At 38.9% G+C, this 22889-nt stretch overlaps 1 protein-coding gene and 1 long non-coding RNA gene across 5 annotated transcripts in view; one reads left to right on the top strand and one right to left on the bottom strand.

Annotated features, from left to right (window-relative positions):
* LOC103348895 (uncharacterized) overlaps positions 1-22889 on the bottom strand; it is a 106218-nt gene that overhangs the window by 16566 nt on the left and 66763 nt on the right. For 3 of the 4 annotated variants that reach the window (XM_051847953.2, XM_051847943.2, XM_051847949.2), the window contains exons 21-24: positions 21223-21384; positions 18213-18322; positions 17265-17454; positions 15416-15527 (exon numbers count right to left, since the gene is read on the bottom strand). In XM_051847953.2, coding sequence (XP_051703913.2) covers positions 15416-15527; positions 17265-17454; positions 18213-18322; positions 21223-21384 — 574 coding nt within the window. Of the gene's footprint in view, positions 1-15415; positions 15528-17264; positions 17455-18212; positions 18323-21222; positions 21385-22889 lie in introns of those variants that run through there. The other variant, XR_007920220.2, reaches the window with a different exon arrangement.
* The window catches only part of LOC127491502 (uncharacterized), an 81190-nt gene that overhangs the window by 41055 nt on the left and 17246 nt on the right, over positions 1-22889 (top strand). The window contains exon 2 of the long non-coding RNA XR_007920227.2: positions 18450-18597. This is a non-coding gene — a long non-coding RNA (uncharacterized lncRNA). The remainder of the gene's footprint in view (positions 1-18449; positions 18598-22889) is intronic.

Below are 22889 nucleotides of genomic sequence, written 5' to 3'. Positions count from 1 at the left end.
TGTCACCACTTGTCCAGCCTTACAAAAAATGCTTAAGGATGTGCTACACACAGAAAGAGCCATAATCATGAAAAAATATGAAGATAGAAACCCCACCCCAGTAAAAGTACAAAAGAAATACAGAGCAAAGGATAGGAACATTTGCAGGAAAATGGCAGGGCAAAGTTGATTACTTATCAATAGTTACCCTGAATGTAAATGGCCTCAACTCTCCAGTTAAAAGATACAAGACCTATCTATTTGCTGCTTATAAGAAACACAGTCTCCAACAAAGATACATAGACAGAAACTGAAAGGAAGGAAAAAGGTATTCCATGCTAATGGAAAACAAAACAGACTTTAACACAAAAACTGTTACAAGAGAGACAGAAGGACACTTTATAATGATTATGAGATCAATACAACAGGAAGATGTAACTATTATTAATATATATGCAACTAATTAAAGGGCACCTGGCTATTGAAAACAACTATTAAAGGATCTAAAGAGAGACACACTCCAATATGGTAGTAGTGGGGAACTTTAACACCTCATGCTCATCACTGGATAGATCAACCAGGCAGAAGATCAACAACCAACCAACAGAGTTAATTGATACTATGGACCAGATGGACCTAACTGATATCTACATCTACAGAACTCTTCACCACACAGTGGCAGAACACATTCTTATCAGCAGTGCAAAAAACTTTCTCTAAGATAGACCATATACTAGGCAATAAAGCAAGTCTCAGCAAATTCAAGAAATCAAAATCATACCATGAACCTTCTCTGATCATAACAATGGATTGAAGCTCAAAATCAACTCAAGAGTCTCAGGAACATATGCAAATAAATGGAGATGGAACAGTATGCTCCTAAACGAAAAGTGGGTCACAAAAGAAATCAAAATTGAAACAAAAAGTTTCTGGAAACAAATGAAGATGACCATACCTCATATCAAAACTTATGGGACAAAGCAAATACAGTGTTAAGAGGGAAGTTTATAGCAATTAGCACCTACATCAAGAAATTGGGAAGTCACCAACTAAATGAGCTGTCAGTGCATCTTAAGGACCTAGAAAAATAACATCAAGCCAAATTCAAACTAGGAGGAGGAGAGAAATAATTAAAATTAGGAGAAAAACTAAATTGAAACAAAAAATGAAAAAGATCAATGAAATGAAGAGCTGGTTTTTTGAAAAAATAAAATAGACTATTGGCTCAGCAAACAACAACAACAACAACAACAACAACAACAAAAAACAAGGAGAAGACCCAAATCAACAAAATCAGAGATGAAAAAGGAAATGTAACAACAGATACCAGGAAAATAAAAGGAATCATAAGGAATTACTACAAAAAACTGAATACCAACAAATTGAGAGACCTAGAAAAAAATAGATTCCTGGACACATACAACCTACATAGATTGAATCATGAAGACATAGAACACCTAAACAGACCCATAACTAAGAGATCAAATCAGTAATAAAGACCCTATCAACAAAGAAAAGCCAAGGTCCTGCCACCTTCACTGATAATTCTTCTTTAAATGTCTGGTAGAATTCAATTCCAATTCTTCTCAAGCTATTCAAAACAATTGAAAAGGAGGGAATCCTCCCAAACTCCTTCTATGAAGACTGCATCACTTAAATACCTAAGCCAGAAAAAGATATGAGAGCAAATGAGAAATATAGACCAATATTGAAAATAAATGTGAAAATCCTAAACAAAATACTGGCGAATCAAATAGAACAACACACTAGAAAGATCATTCACCCAGACCAAGTGGGATTTATCACTAGCATACAGGTATGGTTCAATATCCAAAAATGAATAAATGTGATAAACGACAGTAACAAACTGAAGACCAAATGCAGAGAAAGCATATGACAAAATTCAACACCCTTTTATGATGAAAACCTTAAGAAGTTGGGTATAGAAGGAAAATTCCTCAACATAAAGCAATTTAAAACAAACCCACAGCCAGCATCCTACTGAATGGGGAAAAATTGGAGGCATTTTCATTAGCATCTGGAACCAGACTAGGATGTCCATTGTCACCATTGCTATTCAATATAGTTCTGGATGTTTTAGCCAGGGTCACCAGGCAAGAGAAATAAAAGGATACAAATAGGGAAGGAAGAAGTCAAACTATACCTATGTGCTGATGACATGATTCAATATATAGGGAAGCCAAAAGACTATATGAAGAGAATATTGGTACTCATTAAGGAGTTTAACAGGATATAAAATCAACACACAAAAATCAATAACTTTTGCATACAGACAATGCCATAGCTGAGAAAGACCTTGTAAAATCAATCCCATTCATAACTAAAAATATTTAAATACCTTGAAATTAATTTAACCAAGGTCAAAGATCTCTACAATGAAAATTACAAAACATTAAAGAAAGAAATAGAATACGACCTAAAAAGTGGAAAAATCTTCAATATACAAGTCACAAAAAGACAAATACATTATGATCACTCTGTTCTGTGGTAACTAATAGAATACCTAATATGTAATCAACAGGAGTGAAACTGTCACTTTAGATGCACTGATTTTAAATAGCCCTTGTCTTGACTATTGAGGAGAATACATTTTTGTCTGCTTTGGTTTTTTTCTTCATACTACTCAGTTAACTAATTATTGTAGGGTTAATTTTATGAGTATTAAAGTTACCTGAAAAATTAATCTCTGAAAAAAAACAGGAATGGGAAAGGAAGGAGGAGGAGGAAAAAAGTTGAGTATGGGTGGGAGGGAGGTGGAGGGGAAGAATCATCATATTCCCAAATCTGTATTATCTGTATTAAATGCATTAAGTTGTATTCCTTTAAAAAAATTAAAAAGCCATGAGTAGCGAAAACCAACTGTTTCCACAAATGTCTAAAAATAGCAGAAAACAACAAAAAGAAAACATGACTGCCATAAGAACACAACATCATTTCAACATTAGAATATGAACATGAAAATACTGAGGAAATACCTGAAAAGTAATTCAAAAGAATCATCATGGGATTACTCAGAAGTAATAAGAAGCAAATTCATAAGTTAAAGAAATCCATACATGACATAAAGTAGAACAACACACAAAACAATGGAAAGATTTTCAACATTCGTGGATTAGAAGAATTCATGTCAATTGTCCATACTACCCAAAGCAATTTACAGATGCAATGCAATCACAATCAAAATGCCAAGGAAATGCTTCTCAGATCTAGAAAAAGACATATTATTCATATGGAAACACAAGAGTCCCTAAATATCTAAAGGAACCTTAAACAACAAAAACAAAGCCAGAGAAATCACAAAACCAGACTTCAAGACATACTACAAGGCAGTAATAATCAAAACAGTATGGTACAGACACAAAAATAAACATGATGACCGATGGAACAGAATAGAAACCACAGAAATTAATCCATGCAGCTACAACCAACTAATCTTTGACAAACAACTAAAATCAATGCCTGGAGAAAGGATAATCTCTTCAACAAATAGTGCTACACATCCATAAGTATGAACCAAGTCTCCAACATTATACAGTATAAAAAGATCAACTCAAAATGGATCAAAGATCTAAACATATCCGACATTATCAAATTAGTAGAGGAAAACATCGTGAAAACTCTGCATACTTCTTGGAAAAGACCCCAGAAGCACAAGCAATAAAAGCAAAAATAGTCTAATGGGATTACATCAAGCTATTAAGCTTCTGGACTGCATAGCAAACACTCAACAAAGAGGTAGCTGACAGAATAGGAGAAAATATTTAAACTATGAAACTGATAAAGGATTAATATCCAATATCCATAAAGAGCACAAGAAACTCGATAGCAACCAAACAAACAATACAGTTAAGAAATGGGCAAAGGACATGTAGAGGCATTTTCTAAAAGATGAAATTCAAAAGGTTAACAGCCATAAAAAATGCTCAGGATCAGTAGTTATCAGGGAAATACAAGTAAAAACTTCAGTGAGGTTTCACCTCACCTAAGTGAGAATGGTTATCATCCAAAATAAAAAAATAATAAATGCTGGTGAGGTTGTAGGGAGAAAGGTACCATAATCCACTGCTGGTGGGAATGTAGGCTAGAACAATCAGTATGGAAGGAGTATGGAGATTCCTCAAAAATCTGAAAATTGATCTGCCATATGACCCAGCCATCCCGCTTTTGGGAAGTTACCCAAATGACATGAAATCAGTGTATAAAAGAGTTATCTGGCCAGCGCCGTGGCTCACTAGGCTAATCCTCCGCCTTGCAGAGCTGGCACACCGGGTTCTAGTCCCCGTCGGGGTGCCGGATTCTGTCCCGGTTGCCCCTCTTCCAGGCCAGCTCTCTGCTGTGGCCAGGGAGTGCAGTGGAGGATGGCCCAAGTGCTTGGGCCCTGCACCCCATGGGAGACCAGGAGAAGCACCTGGCTCCTGCCATCGGATCAGCGCGGTGCGCCAGCTGCAGTGTGCTGGCCGCGGAGGCCATTGGAGGGTGAACCAACGGCAAAAGGAAAACCTTTCTCTCTCTTACTGTCCACTCTGCCTGTCAAAAAATAAAAAAAAATTAAAAAATAAATAAAAGTTATCTGTACCCCATGTTTATTGCAGCTCAATTCACAATAGCTAAGATATGAAATCAACTCAAATATCTGTCAACTGATGACTGAAGAAAATGTGGTATACACACACACACACACACACACACACACACACACACTATGGAATACTGCTCAGCCATGAAGAAGAATGAAGTCTTATCTTTCGCAACAAAATGGATGCAACTGAAAACCATTATGCTTAGTGAAATAAGCCAGTCTCAAAAAGACAAATATCGTATGTTTTCTGACATGTGGTAGATAATATATAGAATTCCTATACAAAAATATAAGAAATGAAACAGACATCTTGTGATTTGATTGTTTTTAGCTCTAATTTATATGCCTGTGGTCTGTCTACTTTTTACTTCTTGAATAGACTGGATTGAAATTATGTTTTTGCAAAAATTAACAAAAATGAAGGAAGTAAAGGAATTGAGGGTGGGAGAGAAGAAGAGCAGGAAACATGTTTATCTTCTTATGATTATACCTATGAAATACATGAAATTTGTTCTGTTAATATTAATAAAAATTAAAGAAAACTCATCCAGTGAAGAAATGGGAAAGAACCTCAATAAACAGCTTTCAAAACAAGAAATACAAATGGTCAACAAATAATACTCAACATCACTAGCCATCAGGGAAATGCAAATCAAACCACATTGAGACAGCACTTCACTCCTGTAAGATTGGCTAAAATACAAAAGACAATAACAAATGCTGGTGTGGATGTGGATAAATAATACTTATACACTGTTATTGGGAATGTAAATTAGTCCAGCCAGTGTGGAAAACAGTATGGAAATTTCTTAACTACAAATAGTGTTGCGATATGATCCAGCAATTTCACTTCCAGGTAGATGCCCAAAAGACGTGAACATGTTGTATCAAAGAAATACCCTGAACCACCAAGTTTATAGGAGCACAGTTCATCCTAGCCAAAATATGGCATCAACCAAGGTCTCCATCATAGATGAATGGATAAAGAAAATGTGGTATATATACAAAATGGAATATTTGGGTATAATGAAGAATGAATTCTACCATTTGCAGCAAAATGAATATAATTAGAGGACATGATGTTAAGTGAAATAAGCCAGACATAGAAAGACCAATACCACATGTTCTCCCTTATATGTGGGAGCTAAAATTTAAAAAGAAAAACTAGAAAAGGAAATGCCTGTATCAGTATAACTGCAAATATAGTTGTGTCAAACTTTGTTTTATACCTTTGTCATATTAGTGGTTAAGAATGTTATACTACTATAGTTTTAATGATCTGTGACTAATTTAAAATTTACTGTATTTGGATGGAATGGTCTCATCTTTCTGTTTGATTATAGCCCGTTTATAGTTTCTTCATAATATGTATTGTCATGAATTTTTGATACTTCATTAAAAAATAAAAATACGTATGAAAAAGTATGCATGGATTTGAATTTTTTATCTAAACCAACTCTTTACATTTTTATATTTTTCATGTTATTTTTGAATACTACATATGTAGGAACTGTTTGTGTCTCCATGTGTGAGGTAAATGGGAAAGAAAAAGTAGCTGGGATGACCTAATAGAATGGAAGCTGCTCATAAAAGGTTGAGAACCAGTGAGGCACAACATGCACCAAAAAGGTGGTCTGCATTTAACAACGTGCTTCCTGTGCATCCCATTATCAATACAGTCCATTATTTCTGGACAAAGGTTTCATCAAATTTAGAAAAATCATGTGAACATTTTACAAAATAGCTCTTGTCATAATGTTAAAGGAAGTTTATGAAAAGGGAAAGTCATATGTATCTGTGCAGATGTCATTATTAAACAACTCAGAAAATGAAGGACAGAGAGTTGGCTGACCCCATGGCAGGTGTGGTCTGGACATCATCCCTGAAATGTGTTTTCTTGTCAATTATCAAGACTTGTACAGGCTGGCATGCATCAAATTGCTCCACTTTCTTTATTGAGGGAAAAACACAAGGTTGTTTTCATATCAATATTCTAAGCTATCAGAAGCATCCCAATTCCTGATGAAATGGATTTTCCTAAAGATTTTCTCCAAGCAATAAAGTAAATGTCTTAAGACCAGGAAAAGGCACAAATCTGAAGGCACTAATAACACAGGTCCTCAAAATTCTGGTCCTGAACTCTATCCTAGGGAATTGAGTGCCTGTTGGCTGCCAGTTACCTAGGTTGGGCTAGTATTAGCTAGCTTCAAATTTCAGAGAAATCCCTACTATCCTGCGAAATCTTTTTTCACCTCGGTTAGTTTATACCATTATCTGATTTAACCTGCAATGCAATCCTGAGATATACAGAGTCTTCATGTCCATATTTTAGAGCTGAAGAAACCAAGGCTGACAGAGAAGGTCAGGCCAAAGAGAACACAGCAGGAAAATCATGACACAGGTTTTATGTTCTGGAATGGCTGCTTGACAGTGAAACAAGACTCTCTTTCTCAATGATGCTGGAAGTATTCAAACTGAAAGAGCACTGGACACCTGCGGTGCCTCAAGGACCATAGAGTGGAAGGAGAGAAAGATATCGAACAGGCATTGTTTTGAACCCCTCACTTGACTTTAATCTAGAGCACATTCTCTATAAGTACAAGAAAAAGATTTCAATCTATCTGTGGAAAAACAGAATACAAAGTATAATTATATGTTAGTGCCAAAAATGGTTTGATTCAAAGCATTTTTTCACTATGCATGGAAAATTTGTATAATGAAAAAACTAGCCATGAATTTAAAAAATATTTGCCACCAAAATAAACTGAAAACAGTAGGGATTGTCCCAGTGTATGGAATCTTGCCATGCAAGTGGGAAACCTGGTTTAAGCTCCTTGTTTCTGACTTTGGCCCTGCCCAGTCCTTTGTGGAACAAGCCAGTGAGCGGATGGGGTCTGTGTCTGTTAAGATCTTTGTGTGCCTCTCTGCCTCTTCACTAAATAAATAAACTCATGTTTTAACTTCCATTCATCATGTCTTTGTGAGGTACAGTCATAAGGAAGGAATCCACTTCAACTTTTGTTTGGAAAGAGTCCAGTTGGTGGATCATAGAATATGATGCTGTTAAAATTTGCACTAGCACGAGGGGCGGAGCCAAGATGGCGGAATAGTGAGGGCGCACACCGATAGTCCGGGAAAATTTAGTTTAATAAAAGGGGAGTTACGGTAGCCTCAGAAAAAAGAACCAGGAAAATATTGCAGAGGAAACTCTTCTGCATCGAGTGGCCGTGAATCGGAGGACCTACTGGGAGAACAAGGTCGCCCACCACGCGGAAGCCGAGCCGCGGGACCGAGCCGTGGAAGCCGAGCTGGGGGACCGAGCTGCACAAGCCGCAGGGTCTGCGCGCCAGTGCTAGAAGGGGAGTGCGTGCCACACAGACAACAGCGGGGAGACTTGGGACGTCCAGGGCTCCGAGTCCACACATCGGCGCTGGAAGGGGAGCGGACCTGCGTGGAGAGCGTGGGAGCCCACAGTTCGGGACACCAGCGGCAGACTCAACACACCAGCACTGGAACGCGAGGTGAGCCGAACCTCAATGGCCCGAGACACCGGCAGGCAAGCGGAGAGAGGAGACTAGAGGGAACGACACCCCCGGGGGAGGGGGGAACTTCACCAGGCTAACTGGAAGAGAGAGAGAGGAAAAAAAAAAAGGTGACTGGTACGGACACAGGTTTCTCTCTCTCCGCTCACCTCTCAAGGGCGAGCAAGACAAAGAGCAGGCGCCATCTTGGACATATGTCATAAGCAGAGCGACCTCAGGTCTGCACCGGCCCTGAGCCTAGCAGAAAAACCTGACTCTGGGCGGGGAGAATTAACAGGAGATTAGGACCTAGTAAATTTGTGGTGCTACTGAACTGAGACTGTGAAAAAAGAGACGGTGGGGGAGAGAACTCATGGAATTCACGTGAGCACTCTCCAGAGATGCTACAATTCCATAACTTTGGCAACCCAGTGGGAGACTGAAGGAGAATTTGAGCCCACTCTGAGGGCCGAACAGATTCCCTGTGTGGTCCTTGGGAAAGAGCTTCTGATCTCTGGCTCCTGTGGGTATATCATTTGCCTGCTAACTACCTCCAACTTCGTTCAGCTGTGCAGAATAACTTCCCTTTTGAATCAAAAAAAAAAAAAAAAAGAAGAGAGAGATTTACCACGCCTAACCTGGGAGTGTCACCTTTGGCACACCAAACAGAGCTCTCAGGCCACACCCATCTCAAGCCCTAAGGCTCCATCAAAAACAGACAGTCCACTTAATCTAGAGTCATAGTATAACAAGAAAAAGCACCACAGTGAAGAAACCAAATATCTCCAATATGCCAAATAACAAACGCAAAAACCAAGGTAATAAAAACAAGGAAGTCACCATGAAGCCCTCAAATGAAAAAGACACCCCAATTCAAGATTATGAGGATGATGACATAGAAGAAATGCAAGAAGCAGATCTCAAAAAATTGATAAGAACATTAAGAAGTTCTCAAAAACAAATTCTTGAACTACAGAAATCCTTAATGGACAAGATAGAAAATCTATCTCGTGAAAATGAAATATTAAGGAGGAATCAAAATGAAACGAAACAACTAGTACAACAGGAAACTGGGATAGTGACTGAAGTGAAGAATTCAATAGATCAAATGAAAAACACAATAGAGAGCCTTACAAACAGAATGGGAGAAGCAGAAGAGAGAATATCGGACTTAGAAGACAGAGAACAGGAAAGGATACAGTCAGACCAAAGAAAAGAAGAGGAAATTAGGAATCTAAAACATATTGTCGGGAATCTTCAGGATACTATTAAAAAACCCAACATTAGGGTTCTAGGAGTTCCTGAAGGCATGGAGAGGGAGAAAGGATTAGAAGGCCTTTTTAGTGAGATATTAGCAGAAAATTTCCCAGGTTTGGAGAAGGACAGAGAAATCCTAGTACAGGAAGCTCACAGAACCCCTAATAAACACGACCAAAAGAGATCCTCACCATGACACGTTGTAATTAAACTCTCCACAATGAAACATAAAGAAAAGATCCTAAAATGTGCAAGAGAGAAACATCAGATTACTCTCAGAGGATCTCCAATCAGACTCACAGCTGACTTCTCATCAGAAACTCTACAAGCTAGGAGGGAATGGCGAGATATAGCCCAGGTACTAAGAGAGAACAACTGCCAGCCCAGAATATTATGTCCTGCAAAGCTCTCATTTGTGAATGAAGGTGAAATAAAGACCTTTCATAGCAAACAGAAATTGAAAGAATTTGTTGCCACTCGTCCAGCCCTGCAAAAGATGCTTAAAGATGTGTTACACACAGAAACAAAGAAACACGGTCATCAATATGAAAGAAGGTAAAGGAAGGAAACCAAGGAAGGAAACCTCACAGCAAAAGATCACAGGGAATTCAAAGCATATATGAGAACTTATCTTTGGCAAATGGCAGGGCAAAGTTACCACTTATCATTAGTGACATTGAACGTGAATGGCCTGAACTGTCCAGTTAAAAGACACCAATTGGCTGATTGGGTTAAGGAACAAAACCCATCTATTTGCTGCTTACAAGAAACACATCTTTCCAACAAAGATCCATACAGACTGAAAGTGAAAGGCTGGAAAAAGATATACCATGCCAACAGAAATGAAAAAAGAGCAGGCGTAGCCATCTTAATTTCAGACAACATAAACTTTACCACAAAAACCGTTAAGAGAGACAAAGAGGGACACTACAGAATGATTAAGGGATCAATTCAACAGGAAGATATAACAATTATCAATGTATATGCACCTAACTACAGGGCACCGGTTTATCTAAAAGATTTGTTAACGGACTTACAGGGAGACTTAGACCCCAATACAATAGTACTGGGGGACTTCAATACTCCACTCTCAGAAATAGACAGATCAATAGGACAGAAGATCAACAAGGAGACAGTAGATTTAAACGACACTATAGCCCAAATGGATCTAACAGATATATACAGAACTTTCAATCCTACAGCTAAAGATTTTACATTCTTCTCAGCAGTACATGGAACCTTCTCTAGGATTGACCACATACTAGGCCATAAAGCAAGTCTCAGCAAATTCAAAAGAATTAGAATCATACCATGCAGCTTCTCAGACCATAAAGGAATGAAGTTGGAAATTAGCAACTCAGGAATCCCTAGAGCATATGCAAACACATGGAGAATGAACAACATGCTCCTGAATGAACAATGGGTCATAGAAGAAATCAAAAGAGAAATCAGAAACTTTCTGGAAGTAAATGAGGATAACAGCACAACATACCAAAACTTATGGGATGCAGCAAAAGCAGTGTTAAGAGGAAAGTTTATATCAATAGGTGCCTACATCAAGAAATTGGAAAGGCACCAAATAGATGAGCTTTCAATTCACCTCAAGGATCTAGAAAACCTACAGCAAACCAGACCCAAATCTAGAAGGAGAAGAGAAATAATTAAAATCAGAGAAGAAATCAACAGGATTGAATCAAGAAAAACATTCCAAAAAATCAGCCAAACGAGGAGCTGGTTTTTTGAAAAAATAAACAAAATTGACCCCCCATTGGCCCAACTAACTAAAAAAAGAAGAGAAATGACCCAAATCAATAAAATCAGAGATGAAAAAGGAAATGTAACAGACACCACAGAAATAAAAGAATCATCAGAAATTACTACAAGGACTTGTATGCCAGCAAACAGGGAAACCTATCAGAAATGGATAGATTCCTGGACACATGCAACCTACCTAAATTGAACCAGGAAGACATCGAAAACCTAAACAGACCCATAACTGAGACAGAAATTGAAACAGTAATAAAGGCCCTCCCAACAAAGAAAAGGCCAGGACCAGATGGATTCACTGATGAATTCTACCAGACATTTAAAGAAGAACTAACTCCAATTCTTCTCAAACTATTCAGAACAATCGAAGAAGAGGGAATCCTCCCAAATTCTTTCTATGAAGCCAGCATCACCTTAATTCCTAAGCCGGAAAAAGATGCAGCACTGAAAGAGAATTACAGACCAATATCCCTGATGAACATAGATGCAAAAATTCTCAATAAAATTCTCGCCAATAGAATGCAACAACACATCAGAAAGATCATCCACCCAGACCAAGTGGGATTTATCCCTGGTATGCAGGGATGGTTTAATGTGCGCAAGACAATCAATGTGATACACCACATTAACAGACTGCAGAAGAAAAACCATATGATTATCTCAATAGATGCCGAGAAAGCATTTGATAAAATACAACACCCATTCATGATGAAAACTCTAAGCAAACTGGGTTTGGAAGGAACATTCCTCAATACAATCAAAGCAATCTATGAAAAACCCACAGCCAACATCCTATTGAATGGGGAAAAGTTGGAAGCATTTCCACCGAGATCTGGTACCAGACAGGGATGTCCACTCTCACCACTGCTATTCAATATAGTTCTGGAGGTTCTAGCCAGAGCTATTAGGCAAGAAAAAGAAATTAAAGGGATACAAATTGGGAAGGAAGAACTCAAGCTATCCCTCTTTGCAGATGACATGATTCTGTATTTAGGGGACCCAAAGAACTCTACTAAGAGACTATTGGAACTCATAGAAGATTTTGGCAAAGTAGCAGGGTATAAAATCAATGCACAAAAATCAACAGCCTTTGTATACACAGACAATGCCATGGCTGAGGAAGAACTTCTAAGATCAATCCCATTCACAATAGCTACAAAAACAATCAAATACCTTGGAATAAACTCAACCAAGGACGTAAAAGATCTCTACGATGAAAATTACAAAACCTTAAAGAAAGAAATAGAAGAGGATACCAAGAAATGGAAAAATCTTCCATGCTCATGGGTTGGAAGAATCAACATCATCAAAATGTCCATTCTCCCAAAAGCAATTTATAGATTCAATGCAATACCAATCAAGATACCGAAGACCTTCTTCTCAGATCTGGAAAAATTGGTGCTGAAATTCATATGGAGACACAGGAGACCTCGAATAGCTAAAGCAATCTGGTACAACAAAAACAAAGCCGGAGGCATCACAATACCAGATTTTGGGACATACTACAGGGCAGTTGTAATCAAAACAGCATGGTACTGGTACAGAAACAGATGGATAGACCAATGGAACAGAATTGAAACACCAGAAATCAACCCAAACATCTACAGCCAACTTATATTTGATCAAGGATCTAAAACCAATTCCTGGAGCAAGGGCAGTCTATTCAATAAATGGTGCTGGGAAAATTGGATTTCCACATGCAGAATCATGAAGCAAGATCCCTACCTTACACCTTACACAAAAATCCACTCAACATGGATTAAAGACCTAAATCTACGACCTGACACCATCAAGTTATTAGAGAACATTGGAGAAACCCTGCAAGATATTGGCACAGGCAAAGAGTTTCTGGAAAAGACCTGGGAGGCACAGGCAGTCAAAGCCAAAATCAACTATTGGGATTGCATCAAATTGAGAAGTTTCTGTACTGCAAAAGAAACAGTCAGGAGAGTGAAGAGACAACTGACAGAATGGGAAAAAATATCTGCAAACTATGCAACAGATAAAGGGTTAATAACCAGAATCTACAAAGAGATCAAGAAACTCCACAAAAACAAAACCAACAACCCACTTAAGAGATGGGCCATGGACCTCAATAGACATTTTTCAAAAGAGGAAATCCAAATGGCCAACAGGCACATGAAAAAATGTTCAAGGTCATTAGCAATCAGGGAAATGCAAATCTAAACCACAATGAGGTTTCACCTCACCCCGGTCAGAATGGCTCACATTCAGAAATCTACCAACAACAGATGCTGGAGAGGATGTGGGGAAAAAGGGACACTAACCCACTGTTGGTGGGAATGCAAACTGGTCAAGCCACTATGGAAATCAGTCTGGAGATTCCTCAGAAACCTGAATATAACCCTACCGTTCGACCCAGCCATCCCACTCCTTGGAATTTACCCAAAGGAGTTTAAATTGATAAAGAAAAAAGCGGTCTGCACCCTAATGTTTATTGCAGCACAATTCACAATAGCCAAGACCTGGAACCAACCTAAATGCCCATCAATGGTAGACTGGATAAAGAAATTATGGGATATGTACTCTTTAGAATACCGCAGTAAGAAACAACGAAATCCAGTCATTTGCAACAAAATGGAGGAATCTGGAACACATCATGCTGAGTGAAATAAGCCAGTCCCAAAGGGACAAATACCATATGTTCTCCCTGATCAGTGACAACTGACTGAACACCAAAAAGGAAACCTCCTGAAGTGAAATGGACACTATGGGAAACGGTGACTTGATCAGCATAGCCCTGACTGTTAATGAACAACTTAATACATTATCCCTCTGAGTAGTTTTTTTGTCTGTTCTACTTAATATGACTGGTTTAATTCTGTAATTAATACACAGTTATTCTTAAGTGTTAAAAATTAACTGAAATGTGATCCCTGTTAAACATAAGAGTGGGAATAAGAGAGGGAAGAGATGTATAATTTGGGACATTCTCAAGCTGACTTGCCCCAAATGGTAGAGTTAAAAACATACCAGGGGATTCCAATTCAATCCCATCAGGGTGGCATGTACCAATGCCATCTCACTATTCCAAGTGATCAATTTCAGTTCACAATTGATCATAATGAAAGGACTAAGAGTCAAAGGGAGCACATAAACAGGTGTAGTACCTGCTAACACTAACCGATGGAATAAATAAAGGGGAGAGTGATCCAACATGGGAAGTGAGATACTCAGCAGACTCATAGAATGGCAGATGTCCTAAATAGCACTCTGGCCTCAGAATCAGCCCTAAAGGCATTCGGATCTGGCTGAAAAGCCCATGAGAGTACTTCAGGCATGGAAAGCCAAGACACTCTGGCAAAAGATCTCTGCGAGTGAGATCCCAGTGGAAAGAACAGGTCTTCAAAGAAGGAGGTACCTTTCTCTGAAGGGAGGAGAGAACCTCCACTTTGACTATGACCTTGTCTAAACAAGATAAGAATCGGAGAACTCAGAGGGCTTCCATAGCCTTGGAAACTCATGACTGGAGCATAGGGAGACTACTGATGCCATAGATAGGAGTGTCAATTGGTAAAGTCAACAACAGGAGTCACTGTGCACTTACTCCTCATGTAGGATCTCTGTCCTTAATGTGCTGTGTATTGAGATTTAATGCTATAACGAGTACTCAAACAATATATTTCACTTTGTGTTTCTATGGGGGTGCAAACTGTTGAAATCTTTACTTAATGTATACTAAACTGATCCTCTGTAAAAAAAAAAAAAATTATCAACTCCCAACTTGACTCTCACTGGGATTAAACATGACAATAGGTCTGATCTGATTTCATCATCATTTAAAAAAATCATCTATTTTTCACTTTATGTTTCTGTGTGGGAGCAAACTGTTGAAATCCTTACTTAATATATACTAAGCTGATCTTCTGTATATTAAGATAATCGAAAATGAATCTTGATGTGAATGGAAGGGGAGAGGGAGTGGGAAAGGGGAGGGTTGTGGGTGGGAGGGACGGTATGGGGGGGGAAGCCATTGTAACACATGAGTCGTACTTTGGAAATTTATATTCATTAAATAAAATTAAAAAAAAAATTTGCACTAGCACCTTTCTGAGATCAGGGACCATGCCTTTTCCTGTCTCAAACCAGTGTGAAACCTCCCTTGACCTGTGGGCCAACCTGTGAAGAGGAATAGTTGGGTACCTTGCCTTATACTGTTGTCCTTGGGACATATCCTGCACTCTATGGCAAAGTCTGTCTGAGGATCGCTCATGACCCTGGCAGTGTTTCTACCAGTTGTCATCAAAGGCAGTTAAATGATTCAGGGTACCTGAAACTTCTTGGCAGTTGTCCTGATTTATTGCATTTTCTCTGATGGGGGAGATGACATCTTCCTCAAAAATCCTGCAGAAATGCTCAATCAGAAATTTTACAACAGCAATCTGTAACATAAAGGACAAAGATAGAGTGTATGTTTACACTAGGCATCATTATATGTCATATTTCATAAATGAATTGTGAACCAGTCAAAAATGTGAAATTCAGAATTTTAGGGAAAATTCAATATAGACATAAAAATACATGAGCCCAAGGCTGGCACTGTGGTATAGTGGGTAAGACTGCCACCTGCAGTGCTAGCATCCCATATGGGCACCAGTTCAAGTCCCAGATGCTCCACTTCTGATCCAACTCTGCTATGGCCTAGGAAAGGAGTGGAAGATGGTCCAAGTTCTTGGGTCCCTGCACCCATGTGGGAGACCTGGAAGAAGCTCCTGGCTCCTGGCTTCAGAGTGGCTCAGCTCCAGCTATTGTGGCCATCTGGGGAGTGAATCAGCAAATGGAAGAGTGCTCTCACTAGCTCGCTCTCTGCCTTTCAAATAAATAATTCTTTAAAAAACGCATGAGCCCATCTTCTCTATGAAATGATGTCAATTTTGAAAGTATTTGGGCACCGATTTTTATATTCTTTAAGTCAGTTATCATTTGTGACAGTTTTTTCAATGAATACATATCTTTATAGATATGACATTTTCAACCAACATTTATAGAATGGTTGGGATACAAATACATTTATATTCTAAAATGTGTAAAGCAGCCAAATAGACACCAACTTGAGAAATTCACTTCTGAAGTCAACATCCTAAACTTGAGAAACAGAGATCCCCACTGGGTTCTTCTGGCAGGAAAGGAGTAGGTGGAGAGAAAATATCTGCTTTTCTAACTGTAGTCTGTGGTTGAGCACTGCCCTGCATCAGCTTAGCCTTGCTTTCTGGATGAGTGTGGGGATGAGCTGAGTGAGGCTCCTTTAGCATTGTGATTCCATTAGGAGATTCTGCAATCTTTCACTTGTTTTCAATTCTTCTAGCAGAGATGAAATCTGACCCAGCATATCTCTGAGTTGCAGTTGGTAGAGGAGGGTCAGTGGGTGTGCACATGTTTCCCAGTCCACCCAGGCAAGCTCATCCTGTTCTTGCCATTCTAACCATCCATTACTTAGGTGAGAAACCTTGGCTTGCAAACACTGTCCAGTGCAAAACAGCATTCAAAGGTAAGCCCTAGAGTTGAAACTTGTTTTGTAGAACACAAAGCCCACATTTGTTTCTCTTTATTTTTAAAATTGGTTTTTACTTACTTGAAAGGCAGAGTTGCAAAGAGAGGGAAAGAGACAAAAAAGGGTCTTTAAATGGTGTCACTCCCCAGATAGCCTCAATGGCTAGGGCTGGAGCAGACCAAAACTATCAGCCTGGAACTCCATCTGGGTGAAAGTGCCCCAAGTATTTGGGCCATTTTCTGCTGCCTTGCCAGGAATATTAGCACGGAGCTGGATTGAAAGGAGAGCAGCCAGGACTTGAACCAGCACTTAGATATGGGATGCTCATGTTAAAAGCAGCTGCACCACAATGCCAGCCACACTCCATATTCCAAACACTGTGTGACCCTCTTCTTTCTTTATGTCACCAATCTGGTATAAATTAAAGGGAAAATGAAGAAGGGTGGGAATGAGGGAAGGAGGAAAAGGGAGGATAGGTGGAAAGTATCATTATGCTCTTAAAACTATATGAAATACATGAAATTTGTTTCCTTTACTTAAATATTTTTTTTAAATGGCCCATCCGAATTAAGATACTGAACTTCAGGTGCAAAGCAGAGACAGCATAAAAAATGAGGCATCTCATTACCTTTTTCTTTCGTTCCACTCTTTGTGCTGAGTTGCTGTAATTAGGTAGCCAAAAAAGGCTTGGGGCTATACAAAACGACAAGTCAGAGGTCGTCATATGATTGGATGATGAGTTTTGTGCAATCTTGTCTAAAAGTCCAAACAGGGAACGCAAGAGATTAACGTTGGGTTTTGGCAGCTCGTCTAAAAGCCTGAATATAGAAAAGTGCACTCTTAAATCAAGAACTTTAACTCAGAACATTGTGCGTGCAGAGAAGAGGAACTGAATGCTTTGTTTGCCACTGGTGAAACCCAGTGAAAATACTTGACAGTGTACCAGTATGTCTTCAAAATAGTTTGAATATTGTCAAAGTATTTCTGAGTCTACTATGTTACACACTAAATTGAGCAACTATCAAAAATAGCATATTTAACAGAGCATATTTAAAACATTTGTTGCATTCTAGAATCTGATCACATGAAAGCTTCTTAAAGAATATAAACAGAAATTAATGGAAAGGGTTCCTTTTCAATGTAGTAGCAAAGGAATGGGGCAAGAGTGCAAAGGTTATCAGTTACCAAAGAGACTTGGTACAGCTATGAAGCACACACAAATGTGATGTGTCATGAATTCAATTCCTGGACCTTCTGTAGAATTCTCTGGCTGGCTAACTCTCTGACAGTGTTACATAAAGACTACTGACTCATCAGGCCACTAGCATCTGGATTGAACCAATAGTTTCCTCTTGTATCAGGGTCACATATCAGACAAAGGTCAAAGACTCCATATTAGTAATGGTCAGAGAAACAAGAACTAAATGACAGCAGCAAGGCCTGGAACCCTTTCTAAATGGGCCTACACCTGTGTGACCAAAAATATCTTTTGTTGGAGGTCATGATTATAATGAATAAAAGGGCTTTTTTTTTTAGGCTTTTTATGTTTGGTTGAGAATGATGACTGCATCCTCACCTCTGAATTGCCACTATTTTAGCCTTCTCGCTCCCTTCGTCCAGAACATGAAGCCAGTTATCATAGAGGTAGCCCGTAAACAGACTTGCTGGAATATTTTGAAGAAAATCCTTAGAAGAAAAAATAAAATCTTTGTATAATTTTTTTATAAATCATATTTTCACAGAAAACATTATTAGCTAACATACAAAGAAAATTTTAATTGAAGAACTCAGTTTAGTCCCCGTTTGTTCACAGCTACCCAGAATGTGACCTACAAAGAGCTTGGCTCCAACTCTCCCTTGACATGCTCGTGCAGAAACACAGGCTTGGATCTTCTCTAAAGAAAAGTAGCAGCATGAAGAGTTCCAGGCAGTGGTGGAAATGAAGTACCTTCCCCTCACAGGTACACTTTACAAACCAGTACCAACTGACTAGATCTGTTGAAGAATCATCCTTACTCATTATTTTCTTGAAAGAAAATAATCATATACATTTTGCCTGCTTATTTCAGGCCTAGTGCTGTTAACTGTTAGCAGGAAATGTTTGAAATCAAAGACATCAATAACACAATCATGAATGCACTCACGTTCACATGGAAGGTGAGAATGCAGCCCTCTTATCTGAGCTGTATGTGCTATGCAGCTTCTAGGGAGAAAATTCTCATTACAGCCTCACTCTTCATGTCTTCATACAGCAGGGCTGGGGAACCTTTTTTCAGCAAAGGGCCATTTGAATAATTACAACATCATTCATGGATCATACAAAATTATCAACTTATAGATTAGCCTGCTATAGATTTGCTGAAGTTCATGTCCTGCTTGCAGTTGCCTTGGCAGAGCCAGACCAAATTATTTTATGGGCTAGACATTCCCCACCCTTTATATTGATTCAATTCCTTATAGTTGTAAGCAGAAGATTCTAACTTTGTTACAAAATACTTAACATATTCTTTAAAATCCATTGGTTAAAACATGTACCATCCCCACAATAAAGAAACTTAATCATGATTTAGATAGCTCACAATTACAGATCCTTGGCTATCAAGGCTATGGATAAGCTTCCTACTTGTGGCCTTGGAAAGTTGGCCCAATTATGGTGTTAATGAACAATGTCAACACATGAAATTGAGCCCTTGAAACTTTCCTTTATGAAGATTTATCTCTTTGAGAGATGAAGCTACAGAACAAGAGGAGGAGAAACACAAAGAAAGGTCTTCCTTCCCCTGGTTCATTCCCCAAATGGCAACAATTGCCAGGGATGGGCCAGGATGAAACTGGGAGCCTTGGACTCCATCCAGTCTCGCATGTGGGAGGCAGGGGTCCAAGTACTCTAGCAATCTTCCACTGCTTTTCCTGGTGCATCAGCAGGGAGCTGGATCAGAAGAGGAACAGGTAGAAGACGAACCAGCTCCCATATTGGATGCCAGCATTGAAGGTAGAGGATTAAACTGCTGCATCACAATGCTGGCCACCCCAGGATATAATCTTCTGGGCCTCTAATTTTGACATCACAATGGCAAAATCAATGTGGCCCTGCTCATATTCCCATTTCTTGTCCTACAACTATAGAATTGTTCTAGACATGGTATTGTCAAGGACCAGATTGCAAAGTCTTCATAGAAATAACTGAGTCTCGCTGTAAAATTAGATCCATTTCATGTGTGTTACCTTACGAAGGGTAAATTCAACATGTTATTTGTATTTTCATGCTGTAAACATAGTAGTGGTCAACTGTAACAAATGACCAAACCACTGCCACTTATCCTATGGCCAAATATGAATGGGGGAGAGGGAAACACCAACTGTCTAATTTCAGTGGAATTTGCAGAACTTGTTTGTAGTCATGACCACAATACTGTATTTTTAGCCGCTAACAAGTAGTAAAATATATTGATTCAATTTTTTTCTGTTATGATAGTTCTCCTTTTAGAAATGTACCCAAACACTTGATTTAGCTGTATTGTTTCAAATATATATTTTTCATACAGATTACCTGCCCATATTCTGAACTAATTGTGGTAACTACACCTGCATTCAAAGCCAGATTTCCAAGTCAAGCTTTCTGTTGAGAGCAAGTTTACACTAGTGCGATAAACATAGTAACCACTAACCAAGCATATGCGAGTGGTAAAATTGAAAGGAGGCAAAAAAAATAGTAAAATCTTGCTACTCTGCTTCTGAAGTACATAGAAGACAAGGGGAGAAATGAGGAGGAAGTGAATGGAGGAGTCCATGGCCCCTTTTTAGTATTTGTTGATTCACTGTAAAGCAGCCACATGCTTACTATGGCACAATTCTCTAACGGTTTTCAAAAGCTTAAAAGCTTTCCTTTGGGGATTTTTACTTTGTTAGAAAGACATTGTGGGGGCCAGCGCTGTGGCACAGGAGGATAAAGCCCTGGCCTGAAGCACCGGCATCCTATATGGGCACCAGTTCTAGTCCCGGCTACTCCTCTTCTGATCCAGCTCTCTGCTATGGCCTGGGAAAGCAGTAGAAGATGACCCAAGTCCTTGGGCCCCTGCACCCACGTGGGAGACCTGGAAGAACCTCCAGGCTCCTGGCTTTGGATCGGTGCAACTCTGGCCATTGCGGCCATCTGCAGAGTGAACCAGCAGATGCAAGACCTGTTTCTCTCTCTCTCTCTCTCTCTCCCTGTAACTCTTTTTTTCCAAAAAATAAATCTTTTAAAAATAACTAAAGACATTGTGAAAGTTAACCAATGCAGGATGCTTTTGAGTCAGGATTCTGTATGTAGAAGGGTAGGTTTTGACATTGTTTTGTGAGTAGTATTAATTATTTTTTTTTGTATGGGAGGCTGAGGCAGGAGAGGGTTATCAGTGATGATAAAGGGAAGCATATTCCACCCATGGGTTTTTGAATAACCAAGGGAGTAGCTGCCTGCAAAGTGTACTTTCTGACATGATTTAAATAATCTTAGTGTTTTACACCTATTACTGGACAATCATGATGAAAGAAACCTACCACATGACATCTATATTGTATACAGATGATGACAGAACTTTTCCTACCTTTAAAGTAGTTGCAACAACAACAGCAGATTCATTCTCCCAGTCTACCTGGTGTCCAGAATTTAATTTATCCTTTAGGGCTCTACATGATTTTCCATTGCCACACTTTTTAAAGATACCCTCTGTGTGCAGACCTTTCTGCTCAATACAAAGAAGCATATCCTATGGGTAAAATAAAGGCCATAAAATTACATGACATTTCACATCCACAATCCCCAAACACAGGCATGCCCCCGTTGTGACAGAAACCTATAGTATGCAAGGTTACAGGTGTCGGGAGAAAGGAAGGAAATCCGTGTTGGAGATATCATTTTGGTGTTTTTGAATGCATTTTGTACACATCAGTCATTCCACGTTCATACAATGAATCATCCTAAGTGCTTGATTTAACTATATCTTCATTTCCAGTGATTCTGCATGTCTTTTCCCTTTTTAAAAAGATAATTTGTATACTCTTAGAGTTAGAGTTCAGGGGAGATCTTCCATCCACTGGTTCACTCTCCAGATGGCCACAACAGCCAGGGCTGAGCCAGTTGTTTCATCCAGGTCTTCCACCTGGGTTGCAGGAGCACAAACACTTGGGCCATCCTCTGTTGTTTATCCCAGGAATGTTAGCAGGGAGCTGGATCAGGAGTGGAGCAACCAAGACACAAACCGGCACCTGTATAGAATGCTGGCATCACTGGCAGAAACTTTATCTGTTGCATAACAATACTGCCCCTAGAATTTATACCTTAAATCCCATTTCTCTACTTCAAGGCCTCTATGAAATTATACTCTTATAAGTGCTCATTCTGTCCTCATAGTCAACAAATACCAATGATTGTCATCAAGTAAGGACATCTTACTGCTAGACATATGTCTCATTTGTTTATTCTCCCAGTCACTACATACACTATTTCTACATTCTAAAAATGGCTGAGAAATACTTTGTAAGATCCCTACCATTGATAGTAGCTACAAAAAATTAAATACCTTGCAATAAATTTAACCAAGGATATGAAAAGTCTCAACAATGAGAATTGAGAAATAGAAGAAAAAAATGGAAAAATCTTCCATGTTTGTGGACTGAAAAAATATCAAACTGTCCATACTTCACAGAACAACTTACAGGTTCAATGTGATCCCTGTCAAAATACCAAGGACATTCTTCTCAGATCTAGAAAAATAATTCATACAGAAATACAAAAGACACCAAATAGCTAAAGCAATCTTAAACAGCAAAAACAAAGCCAGAGGGATCACAGTACCAGATTTCAAGACATACTACAGGGGAGTTATCATCAAAACAGCCTGGTACTGGCACAAAAACAGACACATGGACCAATGAAACAACAGAAACCTCATAAATTAGTCCATGCACCTAAAACCAACAAATCTTTGAAAAACAAGCTAAAATTGATCCTTGGAAAAAACAGTCTCTTCAACAAATGGTGCTGGGAAAATTAGATCTACACATGCAGAAGTATGAAAGATCCCTACTTCACACCTTTTACAAAAATCAATTGCAGGGAGGTCAAGGATCTAAATCTAAAGAATTTGATACAATCAAATTACCAGAGGAAAACATCAAAGAAACCCTCCAAGATAGTGGTGCAGGCAAAGACTTCTTGGAAAAGACCCCAGAAGCACAGGCAATAAAGACAAAAATAGTCAAATGGGATTAT

Source organism: Oryctolagus cuniculus, chromosome 1 (genome assembly GCF_964237555.1).
Source record: "Oryctolagus cuniculus chromosome 1, mOryCun1.1, whole genome shotgun sequence".
Classification (NCBI taxonomy): Eukaryota; Metazoa; Chordata; class Mammalia; order Lagomorpha; family Leporidae; genus Oryctolagus; species Oryctolagus cuniculus.
The sequence above is the reverse complement of the archived record's forward strand: the minus strand, read 5'-3'. Positions and strand labels throughout refer to the sequence as shown.